Source organism: Mytilus californianus, unplaced genomic scaffold, assembly GCF_021869535.1.
Source record: "Mytilus californianus isolate M0D057914Y unplaced genomic scaffold, xbMytCali1.0.p SCAF_4, whole genome shotgun sequence".
Lineage (NCBI taxonomy): Eukaryota > Metazoa > Mollusca > Bivalvia > Mytilida > Mytilidae > Mytilus > Mytilus californianus.
In genome coordinates, this window is record NW_026262690.1 from 44,108,680 (window position 1) to 44,132,385 (window position 23,706).

The 23,706-nt window shown below is 32.8% G+C and overlaps 1 protein-coding gene across 1 annotated transcript in view; it reads right to left on the reverse strand.

The window, feature by feature from the left end:
* LOC127736933 (N-acetylated-alpha-linked acidic dipeptidase 2-like) overlaps positions 1-23,372 on the reverse strand; it is a 40,654-nt gene extending 17,282 nt beyond the window's left edge. The window contains exons 1-2 of the mRNA XM_052247498.1: positions 23,092-23,372; positions 2,577-2,880 (exon numbers count right to left, since the gene is read on the reverse strand). Coding sequence (XP_052103458.1) covers positions 2,577-2,880; positions 23,092-23,372 — 585 coding nt within the window. The remainder of the gene's footprint in view (positions 1-2,576; positions 2,881-23,091) is intronic.
* Between the last annotated feature and the right edge of the window lie 334 nt (positions 23,373-23,706).

Sequence of the window (23,706 nt, forward strand, 5' to 3'; positions counted from 1 at the left end):
GCGGACAAAAAAGTTATTATAAAAAATTATAGTAATTACGAAAAAATTAATAATCTACCAAAATCTGCCTAATCTCCCTAGAATAACAAAAACCGTTTAACGTTTCATATTGTATCGTTCCTTTCTCATTTTCAATTCCTCCAGAAACTGAAACAGAATTTACAGAAACAAATAAAACTTATACTGAGTACTAATCTAGTGATAAATTACGTTTGAGAAAAAAATGAAAGTATGAGAATTTTTGACGATTCGAGTGCAAATGATACGCATGGTATAGCATACTTTGCTGCAAGTTCAAGGCGGGGGAAAAATTAAGAAATTTAAAGGGGAAACCAAACGCATTATGTCGATGTCGAAAAAAAAACAACAAAAACAAAACGACTATCAACAGTCGACAAAATTCTACTTAAAAACTAAGATGATTAAACGGTTCACGGAAGGGTAAGCAATCAGTGTTTAGTAATGGCAATGTCTATTAAAACCCATAAATGTTCAAAATCTTGTTTATCCAATTAAAATTCATCTATTGTTTGAGAATTAAACATGGGTATCCTTATTTTTTTTTACTTTTCTGGGTGATTAAAAACTCGGCTGAAATGAAATTGCTATTTTTCCTAGATAACTGTAGGACACAGATCCCTTTTCGAACACTTATCAGAATCTGTAATTTATAATTCGTATTTTTAAATGAATAGTTAAAAAAACAGAATGAACCCTAGATATATGTTGCTTTTGTATTGTTGTATGGCTGTTTCATTGATATATACCCGTTATATCCCATCAATTATATACGCAAAAGGCGTAATCAGATATCAAGGGGGCAAACAAAAACCAGATATCGAAAAAAGACAGAGTAAGCACCACGGCCAGACCAAAATACGAAACACCACAATATTACACACAAATCTGAAAAGAAATTTAAAATCGAGTAGCACGAACCCTTCAAAAAGAGAAGTTAAACTCATGTGATCCTGAAGGGTAATCAATATCAGTCTACTAGGGGAACCAGTCTTGTTGCTAAGAATACCACGAAAAGTCATATCACTGATGTCATATAACTTCATCAAAGATACCAGGCGTATAAATGTTTAAACAAAGCGTGCATTGCATCTACATCAGACTCACAAGTTGTGTTCGAATGAAAACAGTAGGAATGCCATATCAATAACAAAGTTGAAAAAAAACTGAAAAAAAAACCAATTCAAAATGTACGAAATCTGGCTTCCGTCATCCATACCTGTGGTAAAAAAAGCTTTTCAACATTTGTTGAACAGTTCATTGATAATTCATGTCAGCACAGTAGTGTTGACTAATAGACTGGTGAGACTCTCGAGAACTAGACGTCTACCAGTAGTGGCATCGACACACTGGTAAAACTAGTCAGATATACCAGACTCAGTATTATAAAGTAAGCCAGATGAGAGCGTATTGTCTTCACAAGACTCATCAGTGACATTTTGATAAATCAATTGGAAGGCCAAATCTAAAACAAAGTTAACAAGCATTGAAAACCAAAAATTATAAAAAAACTCAATGTGGCTAAGGTTATCTATACTTGGTAGAAAAACCAAGCTTCAAAAGATTCTAGTATTTAATTAGCAGTTTATTTACAGAAAATTATAGTTTCTCAGTGAGAAATTCATGTAAACACAAGAATGCTGAATACTGGGCTATTGTTACTTTAGGAGACGAAACGTCCACCAGTAGTGGTATCGAACTAACGGTTGTAAAAATTCATCAAAGGAACCAGGGGTTCTTCTCACAGAAAATCTAACGACAAAACTTGATCGTAAGTTATACTGTAATGTTCATTTCTCTTAAGATTTTTTGTGAGATTGATCGCAGGCATTTAATTTTGTATGACAGACGAGCGTTTCGTCTTCACAATATTAGTCAGTGGTGCTCGAACCATAACAATAGATAGGCAAAACCAATTAGAAAAATGAAGAGCATTAAAACCCAAATTTTTTAAAATTTAAGTCAAATCTGACTTATGTTATCTATATATACTCAGTTGTAGAAAAACTTTAAGTGTTTCGAAAGATTTTAACATTTCACGAACAGTTAATTTACTGAAACAAGGAAAGAATGTTATCAAGTGGACTTTTACGAAAAAGAAGACGATGACTGTTGAAATACGTACTAACGTAAAAAAAAATTCGGGTAATAACAATTTCATCGAACGTTTACTAGTATCAGAGTAATTTTTGACAAATAATGATGTGTTACTTCTTATGATTACATTTTTTATAAATTAAAACTGACTTATTCTTTAATTGGACTAAAATTTAAAAAGATTATATGGAGTCGGGTGTCAACTGTTTTATACTATTACACGAAGATTAAAATGTTTGACATTTCAATTCTGTATTGATAATGTAATTTTACAAGTTTAATATGATCTTTACCCTTTAACAATGAAATTTGATCTTTACCCTTTAACGATGCTTGCATGTGCTTCTGTATGTCACAACACCACTACACTTGGTATACGTTAAACCTACGAAAAAAAACATAATCAAATATGCAAACATTAACATTGAAGTTCAGTTCAGTATTTTAGTGATCATTCTTACCGATTCAACAGTTCCTGGTTTAGAGTAAGCATTAAAAGGCGGAACAACATTGGACTTGTTTTCCGATTCATCCAATATATCCTCATATAATGGTGATTTATAGATGATATCGCCGGTACTGTTGTCGATGATCTGTATCTGGTTCATATTATCTTCGTCTGTTGTATTAGGATATGACAGCAACACGTCATATTCACTGATAAATACCTCGTCCAACCCATTGTCTGTCCAAAACTTCCGTAACTGGTCGGCTTGATCCCAGTCGGCGGGAGTGCCAGCAAGGTGAGGATTTTCTGATAGGTCTCTGGAATAACATGGAAGATAATAGTATTCTGTAATATTCTCTAACATACTATACTATAATTATTTTATTGTTGTTTGTTTTATTTAAAGTTCGATGGAATAGATGCGTTCAACATAGTGATTTAAACTTTAAATTATTAGTGGGAGGTCATCATCTATATAGCGGAAAGTGAAGTCAAATGATATAAAACAAAGCAAGACCAATTCTTTAAATTTGTATTTCAGTTTGGAATGGAGAATACGTGTGTTTATAGTACAAAAGTCAAATGTTTTAATACTATAGCAAGATGAAAAAGACTTAGATTGTACGTTCTCTAACAGACCTTTGTTATTGTTTAGTATCCACATCTGATTTACACCGCTCCTAGAGTAGGTAGTTTCACAATAACTTTAAAGTCCGGCTTGATTGCAGATAAAATTGATGTTTAAATGATGATAATTTAGAAAGATGGTTTTCGTGGAGCAGTTCGAAGACCAAGCAATATAACGTTGTTTGTTAGGACACTAATGACATTAAGGTATCCAATATAGTAAAGGAAGATCACGTTCTTCATCTTTGGTAGAAATTCTAAAAGAATTCAGAAGATTTCTATGATTATTCAGGATTTCCTTCTTGGTAAGTGTTGTGGGGGTATATGGTTGAGTGTCCATGTGAATTGTCAATAACGTCTTCATTTATTAATCTGTTTATGTTATGTGATTTACATACAAACGATGTTGTTAGGGGCATTATCTGCGGGGACAACATCATATTTGTCAATGAGGGAGGACCGGTGCTATGTAATGTGTGGTTCTTTAAAGATCGATGTAGCATGTGTATTCGTAGATCCATTCAGTTTATTAATTCTTATTTGTATCAACGACCTCACAGCTTTAACCAATTCGGAAAGAGTGTCTACGTCTTCGTTTTAGTGTTGAGCCTATTGACTGGCATAATTCTCGACAGAATACATCAGTATTTTGAAGTTGTGTTTTCAATTGATGGATTTTGGCTTCACGATATTTCGGACCTTTTGATAACACATTTCGCAGAGAAGTGTTGATGACAATGTTCAGGTCATTAGTAATAACGTGGCCAGCTGGATTATATATGAATGGAGAACGAGCACAGGTGCAATCAGGAGGTTTAGACTTGAAGTGTTAATAATGAGATCATGCAACACGTGTTTGTAATTGAAAATTTTAGCCAAGTTGCAATTGATCTGGGAAAGGTATAAGAAATTATCTTTAAAGTAAGGAGGTATATTCGAGTGAACTGATTTATGATGAAGGATATTACCCAAGTTACTGTGGGACCTTTGTTGACAAAGGCAAGTTCTAGAAAGTATACTTTCCCCTTTCGATCATTTCCAATAATTAAGGTTGTAAATTCACTAGGTAAGAATTGAATGGTTCTTTTTATTCCTTTACAGCCATGTAAAAGCGTTGACTAAAGCACATTTAGTATGAAGAACGTTTATACCCGTATTAAATTACAAAATGAGAAATATATAAGTACATTTTTATGCTATAACCATGGAAAATACGATTCAAATTGAACTTTTCGCATTTTTTCTATGCATTGTTGTCACATTGTCAAGGAAAGAATGTGCAGTAATAGATGTTGCATTTTATTGGGAAATTAAATATTGTTTGCGAATGCCTCGCGATTCGGGAATCTGCCAATCAAAATTACAGATTATGAATCATCTATGTAATGTAATTATTGACACTTAAAAGAGATGCCTAAAATACCACATGTAGATTTAAAAAATGGGTAAATTGGATTAAAAAAATGTCAAATTACTTTTTAAATACCTAAATCGCCGCGTTCAATCTTTCAACGCAAATCTGTTCCTCCTTTGTTATAAACAATGCCATATTATCTGTTCCTGTTGGAACAAATATTCTATACCTTTTATTCCGTTAGGAACAAATATTGTACCAGTGGAAATAATATTACACAATATCTCTTCCTTTTGGAACTTATATTATGAAGGAACTTCTATTTCATGAGAAGTCCGATACCTTGCATAGAAAGAATTATGACACTGGAATCAAAGCTGATGGTAGATTGACTACATTCATTCTTTTTTGAAGCAAATATTAAAGATGATTAAAGATTTTCAAACATGCAATTCCTTTTAATAATTTTCTAGTAATTAAAAAACTTTAATATTTTACTTCGAATTGTGCATGTTTTGGGTTATTAAAATTTTCTGTTACAAAATTTTGGAAATTATTATAAATAAAGGAATATATCTTCCTCATGCAAAACTATTATTCCCCAGGCTTTGGCTATACTTGTTTGTCCTTTTTGGTTTATAGCTCTCATCTTTTTAATAACTTTTGGATTTTCAAATATTTTGGCCTCGAGCATCACTGAAGACACTTTAAATGTCGAAATGCGCATCTGGCGCAGCAAAATTAATACCGTTTATCAGCTACTTCATTTATATGATTTTAAGTTTAAAGCAACTGTATGCACAGCAAATTTTTGTTTATACACAGTTTTGATTTAGAAAAAAACCCGACATGGTTAGAAAATACTAATAATAACACCATTACAAACACAATTCCATATTAATATTCTTGTCATGGTAAGAAAATACATAAAATAACACCATTACAAACTCAATCCTAATTTATCATTCTTGTACGTGTCTATAAATATAACAAATCTTTTTTATTTTTAGAAATTAACCTGTAATAATATAAACGTCACAAAAAATACATCACTTTTTGTGACGTTGATTCATTCATGTGACGCGCAGTTTATATTTCGTTTATGGTGTCCTGGTGTGCGTAAATTAAAGGGAGTTTTCCGTTGTTATTCTGCGGTTTACATGTTGTAATGTACTTTTATATCATTTATTTAGGCATTGCTCTGTGATGAATGTTCTTGCGTTTGTTTGTACTGTATTTCTGTCACGTAGTGTTGTCATTTTAGCGGTATTTTTAACATTGCCATATGAGCGGGAGGTTTGGCTAGCCATAAAACCAGGTTCAACCGACCATTTTTTCATAAAATGTCCAGTACCAAGTCAGGAATATGGCAGTTGTTATCAGACAGTCCGTTTCTATGTATGTTGGCGTTTGCTTTTGTTATTGTTCAGTGTTTCTGTTGTTCTGTTGTTTTCCTCTTATAGTTGATGTGTTTCCCCCAGTTTTAGTTTGTTACCCGGATTTGTTTTTGCTTAATCGAATTATGACAATTGAACAGCGATATACTACTGTTGCCTTTATTTATGTTATTTTTAATAGGTATTCAATGTTGTTTAGCGTATAAAACTCCAGGTGATATTTATAATTTGGCCTCGTTAATGTAGAAAAGACAAGTTAAATTCTATGTATACATGTAAAGGAGTATTTCGAACTCTTCATAATCTGAGTAAGGTAAGATCGAGTGATTTTGAAATTGTGTCTTGCATTGTATTACAATATCTATATTGCGCTGCTTTAAATGAGACTGATGCATGCTTTGATGAAGTTCAATTATTTAAATGCCATTCACCATCAAAATCAATTTTTAGAGTCAAAGCGCTGTCATCTGTATGTATAAAATTTGGTTTTTTTGTACATAATCATTGACATGGATTCATTCTTTTGGCATCTTCGCTCAAATCATTTGATATAACATTTGAATACATGTATCAAGGGATCTGATTAAGCATTTGTGTAAAGCTGAAGGAAATTTTGTTCTCAGAGCACCTTTTTTTATTCAAAGTACATGTATTAATTTAACGTTTCTTTTTCCAAATAAAGCAATTGTATAACGTTTGAAGTATGATGCGCTATTTACAGACTTTGGTTATGATCTACATGTAATCATGGAGACTTTCTTAAATGTGTAAACGTTATGACACTGGTTAAAACAGGTAATTGTTTCCGTCAATTTCGGAAAAAAAAAAGCAACTGAAACAGCATGTATAATGTCCGTTTTATAAAGATAAAAAGATTTGGTATGATCGCCAATAATACAACTCTCCACCAAAAACCAAATGACATAGACGTTTTACTTGTTACAAGTTTGCATCTTTCCGTGGTGTGAATACGAATTATACTAGATCTGAGTTGATTTAAACATTCTTCAATGCTTTTTCAATACACACACATCATATGTAAAACATGAAAATGGTTTCACAATTGGAGTCATGTTTTAACTTTTCTAAACTTAAGGAAGATTTTTGTAAATCATATATTTGTATTACCACCAGTGCTTTATAATTATTCACGCGTCTCGACATTCAAAACATTAAAAATGAACTCGGGGACATTGGATTGGAAAAACTGTTTATTAATATCATTTGTATTCAGTAGCGAACTATAAACATACATGTACCAATACGTTATCTATATATATTTCATACAAATATCGTAACACGAGTTTCGTTTGAACTTTCAACGTGAGAAAAAGTACAGTAAATGTACATTTCGTTGGTATAAAAACATCATACTTGCGATAATTTTCGATTTTGCAATTTTATCTCTAAATCTGATATAACGTTAAATTTGGCAAAAATTATTTGATGCGGGACATACTGTGGATTAATTTATTTTAGTGGGTACCATTTTTCGTGGATTGAAGAAAACTAGCATTTTCGTGGATATTTAATTTCGTTGTTTTGGCAAAGTCTGCATACATTCCTTTAGAAAACTTGTAATTCGTTAAACATTTAAATTAGTGGTTCCACTGTACCCACGAAATCCACGAAAATTGGTATCCAACGAATATTAATGAATCCACAGTACCTCATGCGACATCTCATTCCCATATTATTCTACTCCAACGGCCTTTGAAGGAAAAACATATATTGCGCTATAAAGGTGATATGGTGTTTATGAACGGGTCAACAAAACGGGGCTATTTTGGGGAAAAAAGAATTTATTACACTCGTTTGTTATCAAACAGTATCATGCAACATGTAGCGATGGACAGGACACAAATAACAATTTTCACGACATTTGGACTATTGTTTCTCATAAACTTATCATGGCACTGCGTAATACTTGCAATAATAAAAAAGAGTAGAAAATGAGCTTTTTTTATGTATCGCATGTTAGTATTACATTTTTATATTAATACTGATACATATTTTAGAATAAGGAGAGGACTTTTTTTCGAAGTAACACCAGTATTTGCAACGTCTCTTTACTATGTTACTTTGTCATATGTGTGTGTTGAAAATAAAGCAAACATCCCCTCTATATAACAAGCGATTCCTCATTTTAACAACTGCAATAAAAGTCCTTAATTCGATACACACCCGATTTGAAAGTTTTTTAAATGGAACAATAAAATATGGGTGGGACAAATTTAGAATAATTTGATGGAAAACTTTTGAATCAAGTTATACAGTTCATTATAAGGGAGTAGTGGATATAGCTTAAATGATAGGAACACGGGTTATTTCATTTCAATATAATAATAAATGAGCCTATTTTCTAATGGTTGCGGCCTGTATTTTATGTGATGCGAAAAATTCTTTAATTTTGAAGGCTTTTAAAGCAACGTGTAACGACATTGCGACATTTTAACATTGCCTATTTGTAAGGTTAATGGTGACTTTCAAAGGTCACAGCGGACTCTTTGCAACGTATATTTGTGGTTGATTCAATAATATACAAAATAACTTTCATATTTTGCCCGAAAATAATCTTTTTATCAAATTTGAATATAATCTGAAGAACACAAAAGGTTTGAAAACGTCTGATATAACAGTGGTTTGGGTTCATGACTCAATATTCTAAATACTGTATTAAAGGCACTTGTTACTGAAAAAAATATAACAAATATACGTTAATGATTTTTTTTCAGGGACAAGTCCCTGCATGTATATAAGCAGACTTATATTTGAAGTCAAGCTTGCCAAATCGAAATATTTCACAATAATTTTCTTTTGACTGTTAGAGAAAAAGGATTAACAACTCGTGATTATTAGATATATCGCATGTTATTTAATCATTCAAATTATGATAATGAATTTGCCAAAAACTTGTTTATAATATTATATTGAAATCAAGCAATATCCAATTATCTCTCGCTATGAAACCTATAACTATCGTGCAATAGATATTTTTCCTTTTGTATCTGTTCTCCAGAGACAATAAAATATGCTTTAGCTCCTTTGTCATATTTCTCCTTGAAACTATGTTTTCTCTTTTGATTTATCGCTACATTTCCTCATTTCCTCCTACCCTCAATCTCACTTTTTATATCTATCAGGTCTGCATGTACTGTATTCCTGTCACGTAATGTTGTCATTTTAGCGGAATCTTTTACATTGCCATAGAAGCGGGAGGTTTGGCTAGCCATAAAACCAGGTTCAACCCACTATTTTTTCTTAAAATGTCCTGTACCAAGTCAGGAATATGGCAGTTGTTATCAAATAGTTTCTATGTATGTTGGCGTTTGATTTTGAAGCAGTTCAGTGTTGATGTTGTTCCGTTGTTTTCCTCTTATAGTAGATGTGTTTTCCTTTGTTTTGGTTTGTGACCCGAATTTGTTTCAGTTAAAGCGATTTATGACTATTGAACAGCGATATACTACTGTTGCCTTTATTTGCGTCCCAACTAGTAAATACAAGGTGATTCGTCAATGATATTGAATATCGGCATGGATATGAATAAGTATTAGATATGACCACTAGGGCGTTAGTTCAATTGTGTGTATCTAATTTACTCCGAGGTATTATGGTTATTGGAAAATGATAGATTTCAATGATTAAGGAAAAACGGAGTTGTCTTTCAGCAATTTAGTCATATGTTGAGGTTAAAAGCATGATAAATGAAGGATATGCAATTGCATTTAATGATTTGTTGGTGTATGTATTAGATGCACCTTGGGGGCGTAAACCCGAAAGGGTGTATCATCTAAAATGTAAAATAACAAAAATACCGAACTCAGAGGAAAATTCAAAACGAAAAGACCCTAATAAATGGTAAAATCAAAAGCTCAAACACATCAAACGAATGGATAACAACTGTCATATTCCTGATTTGGTACAGGCATTTTTGTAGAAACGGTGGATTAAACCTGGTTTTATAGCTAAAAAGTAAAATCACAAAAATACCGAACTCCGAGGAAAATTCAATCGGAAAGTCCCTAATCACATGGCAAATTCAAATGACAAAACACATCAAACGAATGGACAACAACTGTCATATTCCTGACTTGGTAAAGGCATTTTAAAATGTAGAAAATGGTGGAAACCTCTCACATATATGACAGTCGGTCGCATAATGTTCCATTATATTGACAACAATGTGTGAAGAAAGCAAACATACATGATAGGTAAAAATGTCAAAAATACGGGTACAGCAGTCAACATTGTGTTATAATCTTAATCACTATAAAAACAAACAAATATGTCAATAAAGAAAAACAAAAAAGGCATGTAGACAAAGCACATAAGCAAAAACGAAAGACAAGAATACAAAAATTTACCAGAGCACAATAACACAATGACGGGATGTATAAGTACCGCGCCACGTCAAAGGGATATTACCAAAAAAAAAGACAAAACAGTAAAAGTAATAATTTGCAAAGACAAATAAAAGAACACTATAACACGTAATTAAGGTAGCGCTATAGTCTAACTATGAATTTTTGAAGATATTTTTTTTTATCACGTAATTTTGAATTAAGTATTATTCTGCACAGTTTGTAAAAATCCCAAGGTCATTATCATATCACAACAGGGAGTAAATTGATAATGAACTTATGTAAATAAAAGCACATGGTAATTAATCTAAATATATAGGCATTTGGGAGGGGCTAATATGGCAATCATCTGTTGATATCAGTGGTCCAGTGTTAATCCCTGACCACAAGATAAATATTGTGGTCTTATCTCATTGTATTGCAACAAAATAATGTATATAACATGTTTATAAACAGAGATAAAGAAAAAGTTATGAAAAGGAAAAAATCTAAATGGAAGAAATCTACAAAAAATGAAAAAAAATATGGAAAAGAGTGTGAAAGTATCTTTGAAAGTCTCTGACTGCCTGTATAAATGTCTTCTAGTTGGTCTTCTGCATTTAATTACTACATCACAGCTATTGGTCAAATCTGTGACGTCAAACTCCCGCCAAATGCCAAGTTAGTGTTGCATAGTGCCACACATAATGCAAAATTTACAGCATTAGAGCATCAAAGAGATAAAGTGTGTGGTTCTTTTGATAAAGTAATTGTGTCAGAACACTCCTGTGTTCCCAGTAGAATTTTTGTATTTATGTTGCATTTATAGGGGTTCTAAGGGGCAAATTCCGTTTTTAGGTCATTTCTCAGAACAATTTTTCATGAGATTTGTTAGGAAAAAATGAAAATATAAACTTTATGGGTACCCCCTTTGGCTTAACTTTGATATATGTGATTAAAGAGAGTATTTTCTACAATACCATGTCCCAGTTTTTGGATAATTTGTTTCTAAATGAATTTATAGGTCTCCAAAGATGAAAGGTGAAATGAGGTTTGGCACCCAGCAGTTAAATATCTTCTTACTGGGGGCATATATCAAAAATCTGAGACACGGTTTTGCAGCTTGTATATGGTTGATTAAAGGGATGAAAACAATTTTTTACTACCATTTGACCTGAATGTGCCATTTCCATCCAAGTTGGAAGACCACTTTTTTGGCAATTAATGAGCTATATTTTGAGATTTATCATACCAAAATAAATTTATCTATGGATTAAGAAAGAATAATATTTCAGCTTTAAAATGAATTAAAGATTTTAAAAATCCATTGAGTAGTTTTGGAGAAATTAATCTTTAAAGACTGTTGGTTAGAGTCAGTAAAATCTGACTGTAGTGCTACCTTAATATGATAAGCAACGTCAGTACCTAGAATCTATACTTCAAGACCATCGTTTACTATTTGTGAAGTTGATACGGAATATTTATCAAGAATGTCTTGGTATCTTCCAAAGAACTTTTTTTTTAGAAAAAGGACGAGACGTTCTTTGACAGAACCCTGGTTCATCAACTTTTTGCTCAGACACTGGTGACGTTTTATAATTTACACCACGATATCAATGTCAATGCAGTTTTCAATAATTTAGGAGGAAAGGACCCCCCCCCCCCGCACCCAGGCCAATTGATCATATGTTATTGAAAAGCATGATAAATGCAGGGTATCCAATTTCATTTAATGACATCTTGGCGTAAGCTTAGAAACTAGGAAAAAAGCTTGATATACACTCTCACTCAACTGAATTGATGTTTTATTGTAGTTGCCCAGATTATCCGGAATGTCTAACAAACTTTTATTGTAATTGCCCAGGTTATCCGGAATGTCTAACAAACGATCTTTTCCTATCTCAACATTACATTAACACTTACATGCAGCTATGAATTTCAACAGCAGGTTTTAGTGGTTTATACATGTAAATATATGAAGGATTTAAAAGATACAACACATTCACTAAATTTATTATTCAAAATGTCTTTATGCTCAGTCATGTTTATATCTCTATGTTCTTAAACTAATTATTACTCGTAGTAGTGGAGTGACTTTAAAATTAAATTTTTTAAGCAACCACCTAACACACGGCTAAATTATATATCATTCGAAAGCTAAACATTTGTACTATCTGTTTTGCCATGTCGTAAAAAAATCGTACAGAGCAATTTCCGTCAAATCAAGATCAAAGGTCAAGGACGAATAAGTGCATATTTTCCAAGATGTCAGCTTGATTGCATATTCTGACTTCTATATAATAAATTTATGTATGCAAACAATCTAAACTTTTAGCAGAGAGATTAACAGTCATTTGTCAAACGCATTTTTAAATATTTAAAGCGTTTTTTTTGATAGACCACACATGTTTCCTGAAATTCGAGTAAAAGTTAACAAAATGAGTGAAAACCCAAGTTTTTGTTTCTCATGCAACTGCTAATCACTTAAAACTAATTAAAACCCTGTAATAAGTATTTAAAAATTTTTGACATCATCAATTTCCTATAATTATGCTTACTTCTAATCAAACAGCAAATCATTACAACTCATACAGTTGCTCAAAATACCGCCATCTGCGGAAATACAGCTTTTAAGCACTTCTTCCTTTTTATACATTGTTACTATATATATATAAAAATATTAATTTTCGCGAACCATTTAGGTCACGGAAATTCCATTTTTTGCCATCAGTAAGGAGAGTTGTACAAATAATGTGAATACACAGAACCCCGATCCAATTCATCTTTTGCTAAAAATATTTATCATTTTCTGTTTTATATCTCCTAACATTATTCCATTTTTCTCTAATTTCGATTAAAATATGCCAAAACCTGCAGTAAAAATAGATGTATGCCCCAAATAAACATTCCCCGATTGGTTGAACTAATATGGCGTCAATGTAATGCAACTCAAGCCTCGATGTAAAGCAACGCAAGCCTCGATGTAAAGCACACGCTTCCCAAGAGTAAGGAGAGTTGTACAAATAATGTGAATTCACAGACCCCCGATCCAATTTATCTTTTGCTAAAAGTGGTCATCATTTTCTGTTTTGAATTTACCAACAACATTCCATTTTTCTATAATCCCGATTTAAACATGTCAAAACCTGCAGTAAAAATAGATGTATGCCCTAGGTAAACATTCCCCGATTGGTTGAAAAGCTGTAGCCTCGATGTAAAGCAACGCAAGCACACGCAAAAATTTCCGTTGATATGTTGAACTTCCGACCCCGGGCCGATTCACAAGGAGACTTTCTTGCGCTCAAATGTAATTCTAAGTGAAGTATACTGGGAAAGTAAAATTATATTCTTTTACAGAAATATTTACACATTTTATCATTGATGTATTGTCATGCTTCTGCATATTTACGCTGAGCTTTAGTAAAATATAATTCTATACAAATTTTGTTACGTCAAGCATTAAGAGTAAGAATATATTTCGCGCCTAAACAAGAAAATAATCTGTGTCACCAAATAAGTTTATCAGCATCTTTCTGAAATTTTCCAACAGAAAATAGCGTTAATTATAGAGAAATTTTGGTGAGTATTACTTATTAATGTTAAGGTTCTCCAGAGGTGGTTCTCTACACCTTCTTGGCGGTCAATTTAATCCCATTTATCAATTTTCCCCGATGGCGATGACACCCAGTCAATTTGTGTCATGAGTGAAAATCTTATCGATTTGATGAAATAACTTCTTCATTAACTGTACATGCAATATTTTTGTAGTTTTTGATAACCGTGCACATTCCCATTGCATGTCCGCAAGATAAATGGGTTATGCATTTGTTAATTGTGCAAGAAATGGCGGAGGATAAAAATTTGTTACGGTCAGTGCGTGATCACGTGACATTATTATTTGTAAACAAACGGGCTCCCCATGTAACACGTGTCGGAACTATCCATACAAGGTGCAATCAATCTTATATTTCACTATTTGATGATATTTCTGTGTCTGTTTGTAGGTTTTGAAGATCAGATGTCATAGTGTAGTTTCATAGACAAAAAAGTACCATGATTGTTCCTGTTCAGTATTTGTGATTTTTTTATAGAATTAGAAGTAAGTCTACATTAGTCATTATTTAAAGTCTGAAAAAAATGACTCAACGCTCTGTTATTTTTCCCCAATTTTTGAAACATGCATAATTTAAAGCATTTGCTTCCCTTGAACCCTTCCCCCTACAAATTGCCTAAATTCTAAAACTCATACTCATAGTCCGAGATTACTCTGATGTCCAACATCTGTTTTTGCGATTCCTGCATTTTAACTCTTTATTTTCAAATTGAACACACTCGGCCATTCAGCTTATTTGCATCATAAATGAACTATTAGATTATGTTTTCCTATTGAATAAGGGTCATTTTCATAAATCAGCTCTCATAATGCATTGTAAATTACTTTTTCTGTTGGTCATGTTACAATCTTTTAAAGTTAAAGTAAAAATACCAGTATTGATGTGTCAATGTGAAAACTGTCCAAATGTGAGAAAATAGCGGGTGGCAGGTCGATTAAACTTACTTAAATGAAGAGAAAAATGAACTAATTGAGGCTCGATTTATATAGATTGTTTTCCTATTGAATAAGGGTCATTTGCATAAATCAGTTCCCATAAGGTTGGTCATGTGACATTCTTATAAAGTGAAAGTTAAAATGAGGGTGGTAATGGGGGTACCTTCAAAAAAAAAAATCTTGCCAAATGACGTTAACAGTAATTTTTGGTGCATGACGATAAAATGAAGACTTTCTTCAAGACGATAAAAAAATTGACAGATTTTGACAAATCACGTTAATTTTTTGCCAAAAATAACGGTAACGATAATTATTTTAGACCTCTGATGAATCACGATAAGGATATGTTGATGAATCACGGTAAAATGTTAACATACATGTATTTGACGCTAACAGTAGCCGAAAATGACCGTTAGACGCCTGACGGTAAAGGGCATTCATACCCTCTAAAATGTCAGTATTGATGGCAGAGGCGGATTTAGGGGGGACAGGGGCCTGGATCCCCCCCTTTGTGGGATAAATTTGGTTGATTATATAGGGAATCATTGAAGCATGACTGGAGTGGGCCCCCTCTTAGGCAGTCAGTGGGCCCCTTCTTATGAAAATTTCTGGATCCGCCACTGGATGGGTCAATGTGAAAACTGTCCAAATATGAGAAGATAACGGGTGGCAGGTTGATCAAACTTACTTAAATGAAGAGAAAAATGAATAAATTGAGGCTTGATTTATATGGATCCAGTCGACTCCAGAAGCAACGAAGCAGCACATCCACTTTGGACGGGCAAATATCATCTATCTGATATGGGACCAGCTGAAGTCCCACTGCCCTAGCTGGTGTCGCAAAACAATCGTTGGAGGTTAGAGTAATCTCCGACTACAAAACTCAATTCCAATGACAAAAATGCCCTAATCTTAAATTAAAAGCATTGGAAAAGTAAACTGTAAATTATAATTTTGACAATGACCACAATTTGTTTTAGTTCAATGTACATGTAATAATATGCGGGATAATACATGAACTTAATACTGCTTCAGGTTATACAGGTTTGTCAATGTAAAAATAAAATAATTTGTTTGCTAACTTAGGGAGCTACCATTTGAATTTTAGGGGGGGGGGGGGGTCTAGGATGAAATTTGAAAAAAAGGCAGGATGAGACTATGAAAAAAAAAGGCAGGATGACAATTTATGTAAAAACAAGTCGGGATAAACTAATAGAAAGAAAGGCAGGACAAAAAAGAGTGAAAAATAAAAAGGCAGGACAGATTACATCTCGAATTAAAAAAAAATGCAGGACAAAATTTTTCATCCTGGCCCCCCCCCCCCTTTTTCCCCCATAAAAATGGAAAGGAAGCTCCCTTATAGTGTTTCCTTCAGAGGGTGTTGGCCTGGAATGGTACCCTGCAGTTTTCATACGCATGTTCATGAGAAATATTATGGTACAATGTATGCCTTTGTCCGTCTGTCTGCCCTGATCTGTCTGTTTCTAGCATGTTGTTCACTAACTCACCAATTTGCATGAAACTCTGGTGAATTGTTTATATCTATTGACATGAGCTCCCTTTAGTTTTTTTATAAATTTTAGATTTTACGTTTCTGAGTTGCGGGGTTTTATTCATGAAAAAAGGGGGGATTTTCCAGTTTCGGACAAAAATCAAAAATGCTTTCAGCAGTTTGTATGAAACTTTGGTGAATTGTTTATATCTATATTGATGTAAGCTCCGTTTAGAATTTTATAAATTTTACATTTTACATTTCTGAGTGATGGGGTTTTATTCATTAAAAAAGGGGTGATTTTCCAGTTTTCAGACAATAGCTCAAAAATGCTGTCAGCAATTCTCATGAAACTTAAGTGAATTGTTTACATCTATTGATGCAAGCTCCCTTTACATTTTCATAAATTTCTAATATGACTGGGAATTAATTGAACTTTATTTGTTTATAGTCTGACGACAGATTTTCTAAGTATTGCGCAACAGCACAGTGTATTCCACAACAGCAAGAAATCTTTAATTTCATCACGTTCTAATAAAGTAACAAGCTTATTTTGCCGAAAGTTAGAATGATTTGATCTACGCTTGAGTAACAAGTACCAGAAGTGATAAAAAAGTTGTCTTTATGAAAATAACATGCAACCAACTTTAAAATCAATGCTTTAACCTCCTAAAGAAAATAAATCATTTATGTCTTTGAATTTCTTTACTTTCAAATGAAAAATTTCTGTTTCATCGACTTGGTAAATGTTGAATATTGCCGATGACGAAAGCGACTGAATTTGAGTATCGTAAACAACAGGGCGACTACATTTCACTTTTGAAGGTCGGTCAAAGCGAAGTGGCGACCGGGGAAAGCGACTTTGTCGCCCCAGTAGCATGGTAACGTGAGCCCTGCACAATGCTTATTACTTTAAAACACAGTCCTGTAATATTTTTTATTCTACTTTGAATATTGCCTGCTTATTTCAGCAACTATTCTTACAAAACAATCCTCTATTTATCCTAGGTGTTGCACTCAGTATTGTTGATTATATTTATATGTATATGTAGTAAAGTGAATGCAACCCCTTTTTGAAGGTAAGTAACAGTTAACAAACTTTATCACTTATCAGTAGTTTAGAATGGATTAAAAAAAGATCTAATAGATGTTACATGCATTATGCCTTCCTCTCAAAAAGTTTGCATGTGTTTTAAAGTGGTTATTTAGCAATGAAATTTTTTCCTTCAGTATTAACATTAATTTGGAAGTAAGTTAAAGGATTTCAGTTAACCAAAATTATTTCACGCCTAATTTATATAAACAAATCCCACGTCGATATATAACACATACAACAATCAAACATCAACCCACGCCAAACTGGATGTAATTGAAAGACATCTAGAGGTCAATATACAGTCTCGAACAAAAGACATAATACATTGTGTAAGGAAAAATGGAGCGAATTTTTGAGAAGAATTATTATTACATGTATATTTGCAATATTTATAATGCATAGTTTAAAATCTTATGAGTTTTAGGTTCCACCTACCATTTTAGAAAACTGGGATTTCATTGCAGCTAGTCTATTAGATAACATTTTATAGTTTTGAATGTTTCTTCATCAGTTAACTAAAATTAGGTGGAGGTATGTTCTTATTTCTGACAGAGGGGTACTCAACCTATATCAATTTGTGCATGAAGTGATTGATAGTTGCTAGATACTGAATAATTTTACCACAAATTTGTGAAAGTTTTAACCGGTGTATATACTTAAAATATGTTAATAAAGTTCATGTCTTTTTTAGGACTTCTGATCCAACCATGTAGTATGGCATGTTTGTGAGATATGGTTTTGGCCAGTAGGATGTTCATGAAGAACCTGTAGTACAAAGTATATCACTGGATTGAGCTCATTGTCTAAGTGTATTATTAAAGTGCTTTGCTTTGAGCTCAGTTCATTGTTATGCAATTCATTCTTTGTGAAATAAAGATTTGACAGACAACTCTCATGTACAAGGAATTGTCAAAGTAGTATCCATTCTATGTACAATGTAAGTAATAGGGAGATACATGTAAAAGCATTTTATTTAGATTTGAACCAAACATTTTTTGTCCATTAGCCAAATTAAAAAAAAAAGCACCAAATTAAAAAAAAAAAGCACAAATTCACCAATCAAGGCTACTGGCGCTACTAGCAATATGATGCTAGGTTCTTTTGTTACACTTTATTTTTATGCCCCCGCCGTAGCGGAGGGGGCATTAAGTTTTACCCTTGTCCGACTGTACGAACGTACGTCCCAAAATTGGTTTCCGTTCTCTAACTTTAGTTTGCCTCTACCAAATGTTATGAAACTTATACCCAATGCTTATTACCACAAAACACAGATCAAGTTTGAATTTTGGTAGCGTCACTTTTACCGTTCTAGAGTTATGCCCCTTTAAAAATGGAAAAGTTGTTGAATTTTTCGTTTCCGTTCTCTAATTTTAGTATGCCTCAACCAAATGTTATGAAACTTATACCCAATGCTTATTACCACAAAACACAGATCAAGTTTGAATTTTGGTGAACCGTTCTTGAGTTGTGCCCCTTTATAAATGGAAAAATTGCTAAATTTTTATTTTCTTCTAAATATCAAGTAATTTTAAAATTGGAGTTATCTTCCATTGTCCATGATTATAGTTGAATCAACTACAATCAATGCCTTATACAATGCAATGTTTAATTTTGACTTCCACTGATAAAATACAGATCAAGTTGAATTTGGATAGGGTCACTTTAACCATTATTGAGTTATGCCCCTTTATAAATCGAAAGATTGCTAAATTTTTAGTTTCCAGTCTGTAACTTAAGTTTGCCCCAACCAAACATTATGAAATTTAACCTATACACAATATTCATTACCACAAAACTAAGATCAAGTACAATTTTTTTGTTTCCGTTTTCTAACTTTAGTTTGCCACAACCAAATGTTATGAAACTTATGCACAATGCTTATTACCACATAATACAGATTAAGTACGAAATTTGGTGGTGACACTTTTACCATTCTTGAGTTATGTCCCTTTATAAACATAAAAATTGCTGAATTTTTCGTTTCCGTTCTCTAACTTTAGTTTGTTTCAACCAAATGTTATAAAACTTATACACAACCGTTCTAGAGTTATGCGTGTTTACAAATAGAAAAATTGCTGAATTTTGAGTTTCTGTTCTCTACTTAAGTTAGCCTCAACCTAATGTTATGAGACTTACACACAATGCTTATTACCACAAAACTCAGATCAAGTTCAAATTTGGGTAGCGTCCCTTTATAACTATATGATATGCTAGCGGGGGCATCATCTGTGTCCACATGTGGACACTATCCACATTTTTTTACATCTGTACTGCCTACTGGCGACTCGGTCCTGAGTGTAAATGGTCATTCAGTATGTTAAGAAAAAGACCAAAATTTATAAGGCCTATCTGGCCTAATTGATTTCTAAATATATTTCATTGTACATGTTCAACATTTATCATTCATTTGTTTATTTCTTAATTTGTGTGAATTAACAGTAAATGTTAATTACTACACTTTCATACCATAACAAAACTGCCTTACTGTATTGGTATCACTTATATTTGTATCCATATAACAAAAAAAAACTGAAAAGAGAATACTTTTGCAATTATAGCTTTTTCATATTGAATACTAAAACTTTTTAGATATTTAGACATATTAAGTAGATGTTCATAATATCCACTTGACATTTTATCATATGACTTCTGTAGTTAGTTATGAGTCTTTGAAGCATGCTCACAAAGGTTCTTTTGTTGATATCATTTTCATACTGGTCAAAACTTTTTTTTGCTTTGACCAGCTTTGGAGGAGATATTTTCAAAGAATTAATAAAAAATAACACAGAAATTCACGTTCTAGCTCATCTAGCCCCAATCATCATGTCAGGCTTTGTCATTACTAAAAAACATTAAATGTCTTCTAAACTGAGAAACAATTTCCACATTTAACCGAATTCTTTTACTTATGATACTGACAATCCCCCACAAAGTAATATAAATAGAACCATACAAATAGTAAGCAAATACATGTTCTCAGATACCATCTCCCATATAAAAAAATCAGATTAAGAAAAAAATGAACCTATTATGTGTTCCTCTCCTAGCTACAAAATGTATCCAAAATCAAAGATGTGGAACATATATATTCTATCATAATCATTTGGTAATTAATGCAATTAGTATCTCTTCCATGCCCGTGTTGAACATAAAAAACTAAATATTACATAAACAACACCCCTAATGCTCATGTTGGTTGTCATTGTGCAACACAGTTAATACATAGAAAACATAAAACATAGAACTCCTTTTGTCATATAAAACACTGTCAAACATCCAATCATACTATCCACACTGATCTGTGTCCACACTTGTATGTGGTCAATATAAGATTGAAGAAACAAATTCTGAAGAATGTGAAAAATTCAAAGTAAAAAAAAAATATATGCGAACATACTATTGCTTGAAATTAAGGCGGCGAAACTGCGACATGGTAATGTGCATTGTAACTGCCAGACTGAAATAAACATCTTTCGACTTTTCTTATTGTTCGATTTGTAATTTAATTGTAAACATTAATGTAGTGAAAATACCTTTTATTTATATACTAGACTTCCTCAATAGCTCGAATGACTTGTTCCTTTATTCACACGATGCTGACTTCATGCAAGAGCTTCTAAGGACGAATGAAAAGAAGCAACCCTTATCTTTAAACTTCTCTTTCCACTATATAGATGATGTCCTCTCAATGAATAATGCAAAGTTTGCGACAATGTTGGACGCGTATATCCCATCGAAATTATAACTAAAAGACACAACAGTTACAGTGAACTCTACCATATATCTTGACTTAAATCTAGAAATCGACGATGAAGGTCGGATGAGAACAAATTTTACGACAAAAGAGATGATTTCAGCTTCCCAATTGTAAATTTTCCATTGCTATGTAGCAACATTTGAGCAACGCCTGCATATGGAGTATATATCTCCCATTTGATACGATATTCCAGAGTTTGCATTTACTTTCATGATATCATTGATAGTGGATTGCTGCTCACAAGGAAGCTACTAAACCAGAGTTCAAAATGCGACGTTGAAATCATCCCTTTCGAAAATTTTATGGACGCAATAACGAATCGGTTGACTGTTATGGAATATCTGATTCACAGATGACGACGAATATGTTCCAATCGACGTAACCACAATACTGTCCTCTCTGCCTCGAATGTCACCTACCGACTTAGACTTATTACCGGGTTAGTAATTACAGAGCAACGGGTGCCACATGTGGAACATTATCTGCTTACCCTTCTGGTTGTGTGTGGGGTCTGTGATGAATAATCTTTAGTTTTATATGTTATGTTTTGTATACAGTTACTTGTCTTTGGTCGATTTTTTGTTTTTTGTCCCGGCTTGTCAGTTTGTTTTCAAATAATGAGTTTGAATGTCCCTTTGATATCTTTCGCTTCTCTTTTTGTAATAAAAGTTTTAAAAATTGTGGTTAAATGTATGTTGATTACGAATTGGTTATATCACCATCATTCAATTAACTTATTTTCGCGGATAATTGTCTTATTGCGTTTAATCTTCTTTACTTTACTGTGAGGCGATCTTTTGGCGATTTTCATTACTGGGAATAAACTCATCATAAATACCGGCAACTAAATGTCTGTAAAGTAAAATGATATCAAAGGGACAGTCTCAAACCAAGAATCAAAGAAACTTAGATAAAACCATGAGCAAAATAAAATAAAGGCCTAACAAACGAACAACAGTCCACACAACACAGCACAGAATGATTACTTATTTCAATGTTGCCACCGATTAAGTCCCAAAGTCATGTTTGCATTTCAACATGACTTTAAAAGGTAAATAAGATTGACTTCGAAAAAAAACATATTTTTACCTCCATTAGCTCGTATATTTCTTTTCGAACTTAAAATACCTCTTCTTTTAATATGGAAAATTATTCTCCTCCCTGATATTGACAGTTGGCGATGTGCTATATAAACATAGATATACAAAATGATCGCTATTCGCAGATGGTTGATTTTTGGGCAACCACAAACACTTCAATAGAAGGCTGTTCCATGAGCAATAGTTAATAATTGCATCTTAAAATTATAAAAAAAATAAGCCTTGACCTACAAACCATACATTTATTTAATGTTTGAGCATACAAATATCGATCCCCCAAGATATATTTTGCTTTGAGAGCATTTTTTCATTTTTGTAGGAATTTCAATTTTCGGGAAATATTGTACAACTTACCTCTTAATTTTTGTTTGATTTCGAATTAATGTATCATGTTATATAATGTTCATATGATCTTTTGGAAAATTTTATCGTTCAAGAACTAGAAAATGGCTTTTAATTTAACTATCGTAAAAATTTGGAATGTTTATTCTTGACCTTTGACCTTGATTTAACAGAAAACGCACCGTACGATTGTTTTACAACCGGTCAAAACAGAAAGTACAGATGATAAGCATTCGAATTATATATGATATAGCCATGTGTTAGATGGGTGCATTAAAGTCCTTAACTAAGAGGCTTTTTGAAAAAATGTCACTCGCCTATAGTTGGACTTGTTTACCATTGACCACCTAACTTTGATTAAAACGTAAAATATCTGAATAAAAAATATACTGTGAGACTAAGTACAGTTTTTGTTTCCTTTTGTAATCGAAATGAACCGATTTTTATACTTTGTTCATTGTAAGGGAAACCTACCTTAGATATTCTCTGATATTGTCTGCTCGTATGCCATTTATTATCTCCTCACTTATTTTGGGGTCACCATCTTTTATGATAGAATCTGACACACCCGGTAGAAATGTGCCGTCCTGTTTTGGAGCCTCTTTCTCCTCAGGACATGTCGCAAATCGTCCAATCAATATGCCTATGACAAAACCTGCAATGATTACCACAGCACCACATATCCAGATCTTTCTGTTAGCATGGCGGCGATTAGCATCCTTAAACATATACTCATTAGAATCCGACATATCCATGATTGATTGTTATTCACAGAAGATATGACAGACAGGATCTTAGTCCTACTGGTATGAGTGTAATTTATATGTTTACACGTTTTTTGAAGAAGGCTGTTTCAATTATACGTGCATTTACATTTATTAACACGTAGATTATGCGATGGGTCAATGTATATAGAATAGGTTGCATGCTATAATGAAAGGTATTATAAAAAATGTTTTCGTTTCAATACAGTGCATCATAAACATTGTTTTATTAACTTCATGATGTTTAATACAACATAGTCACAGTTTAGGAGAGGGTTGAGCGCCCACACTATGAATAAGGAGATACCAAATGACGAGGAAGTAA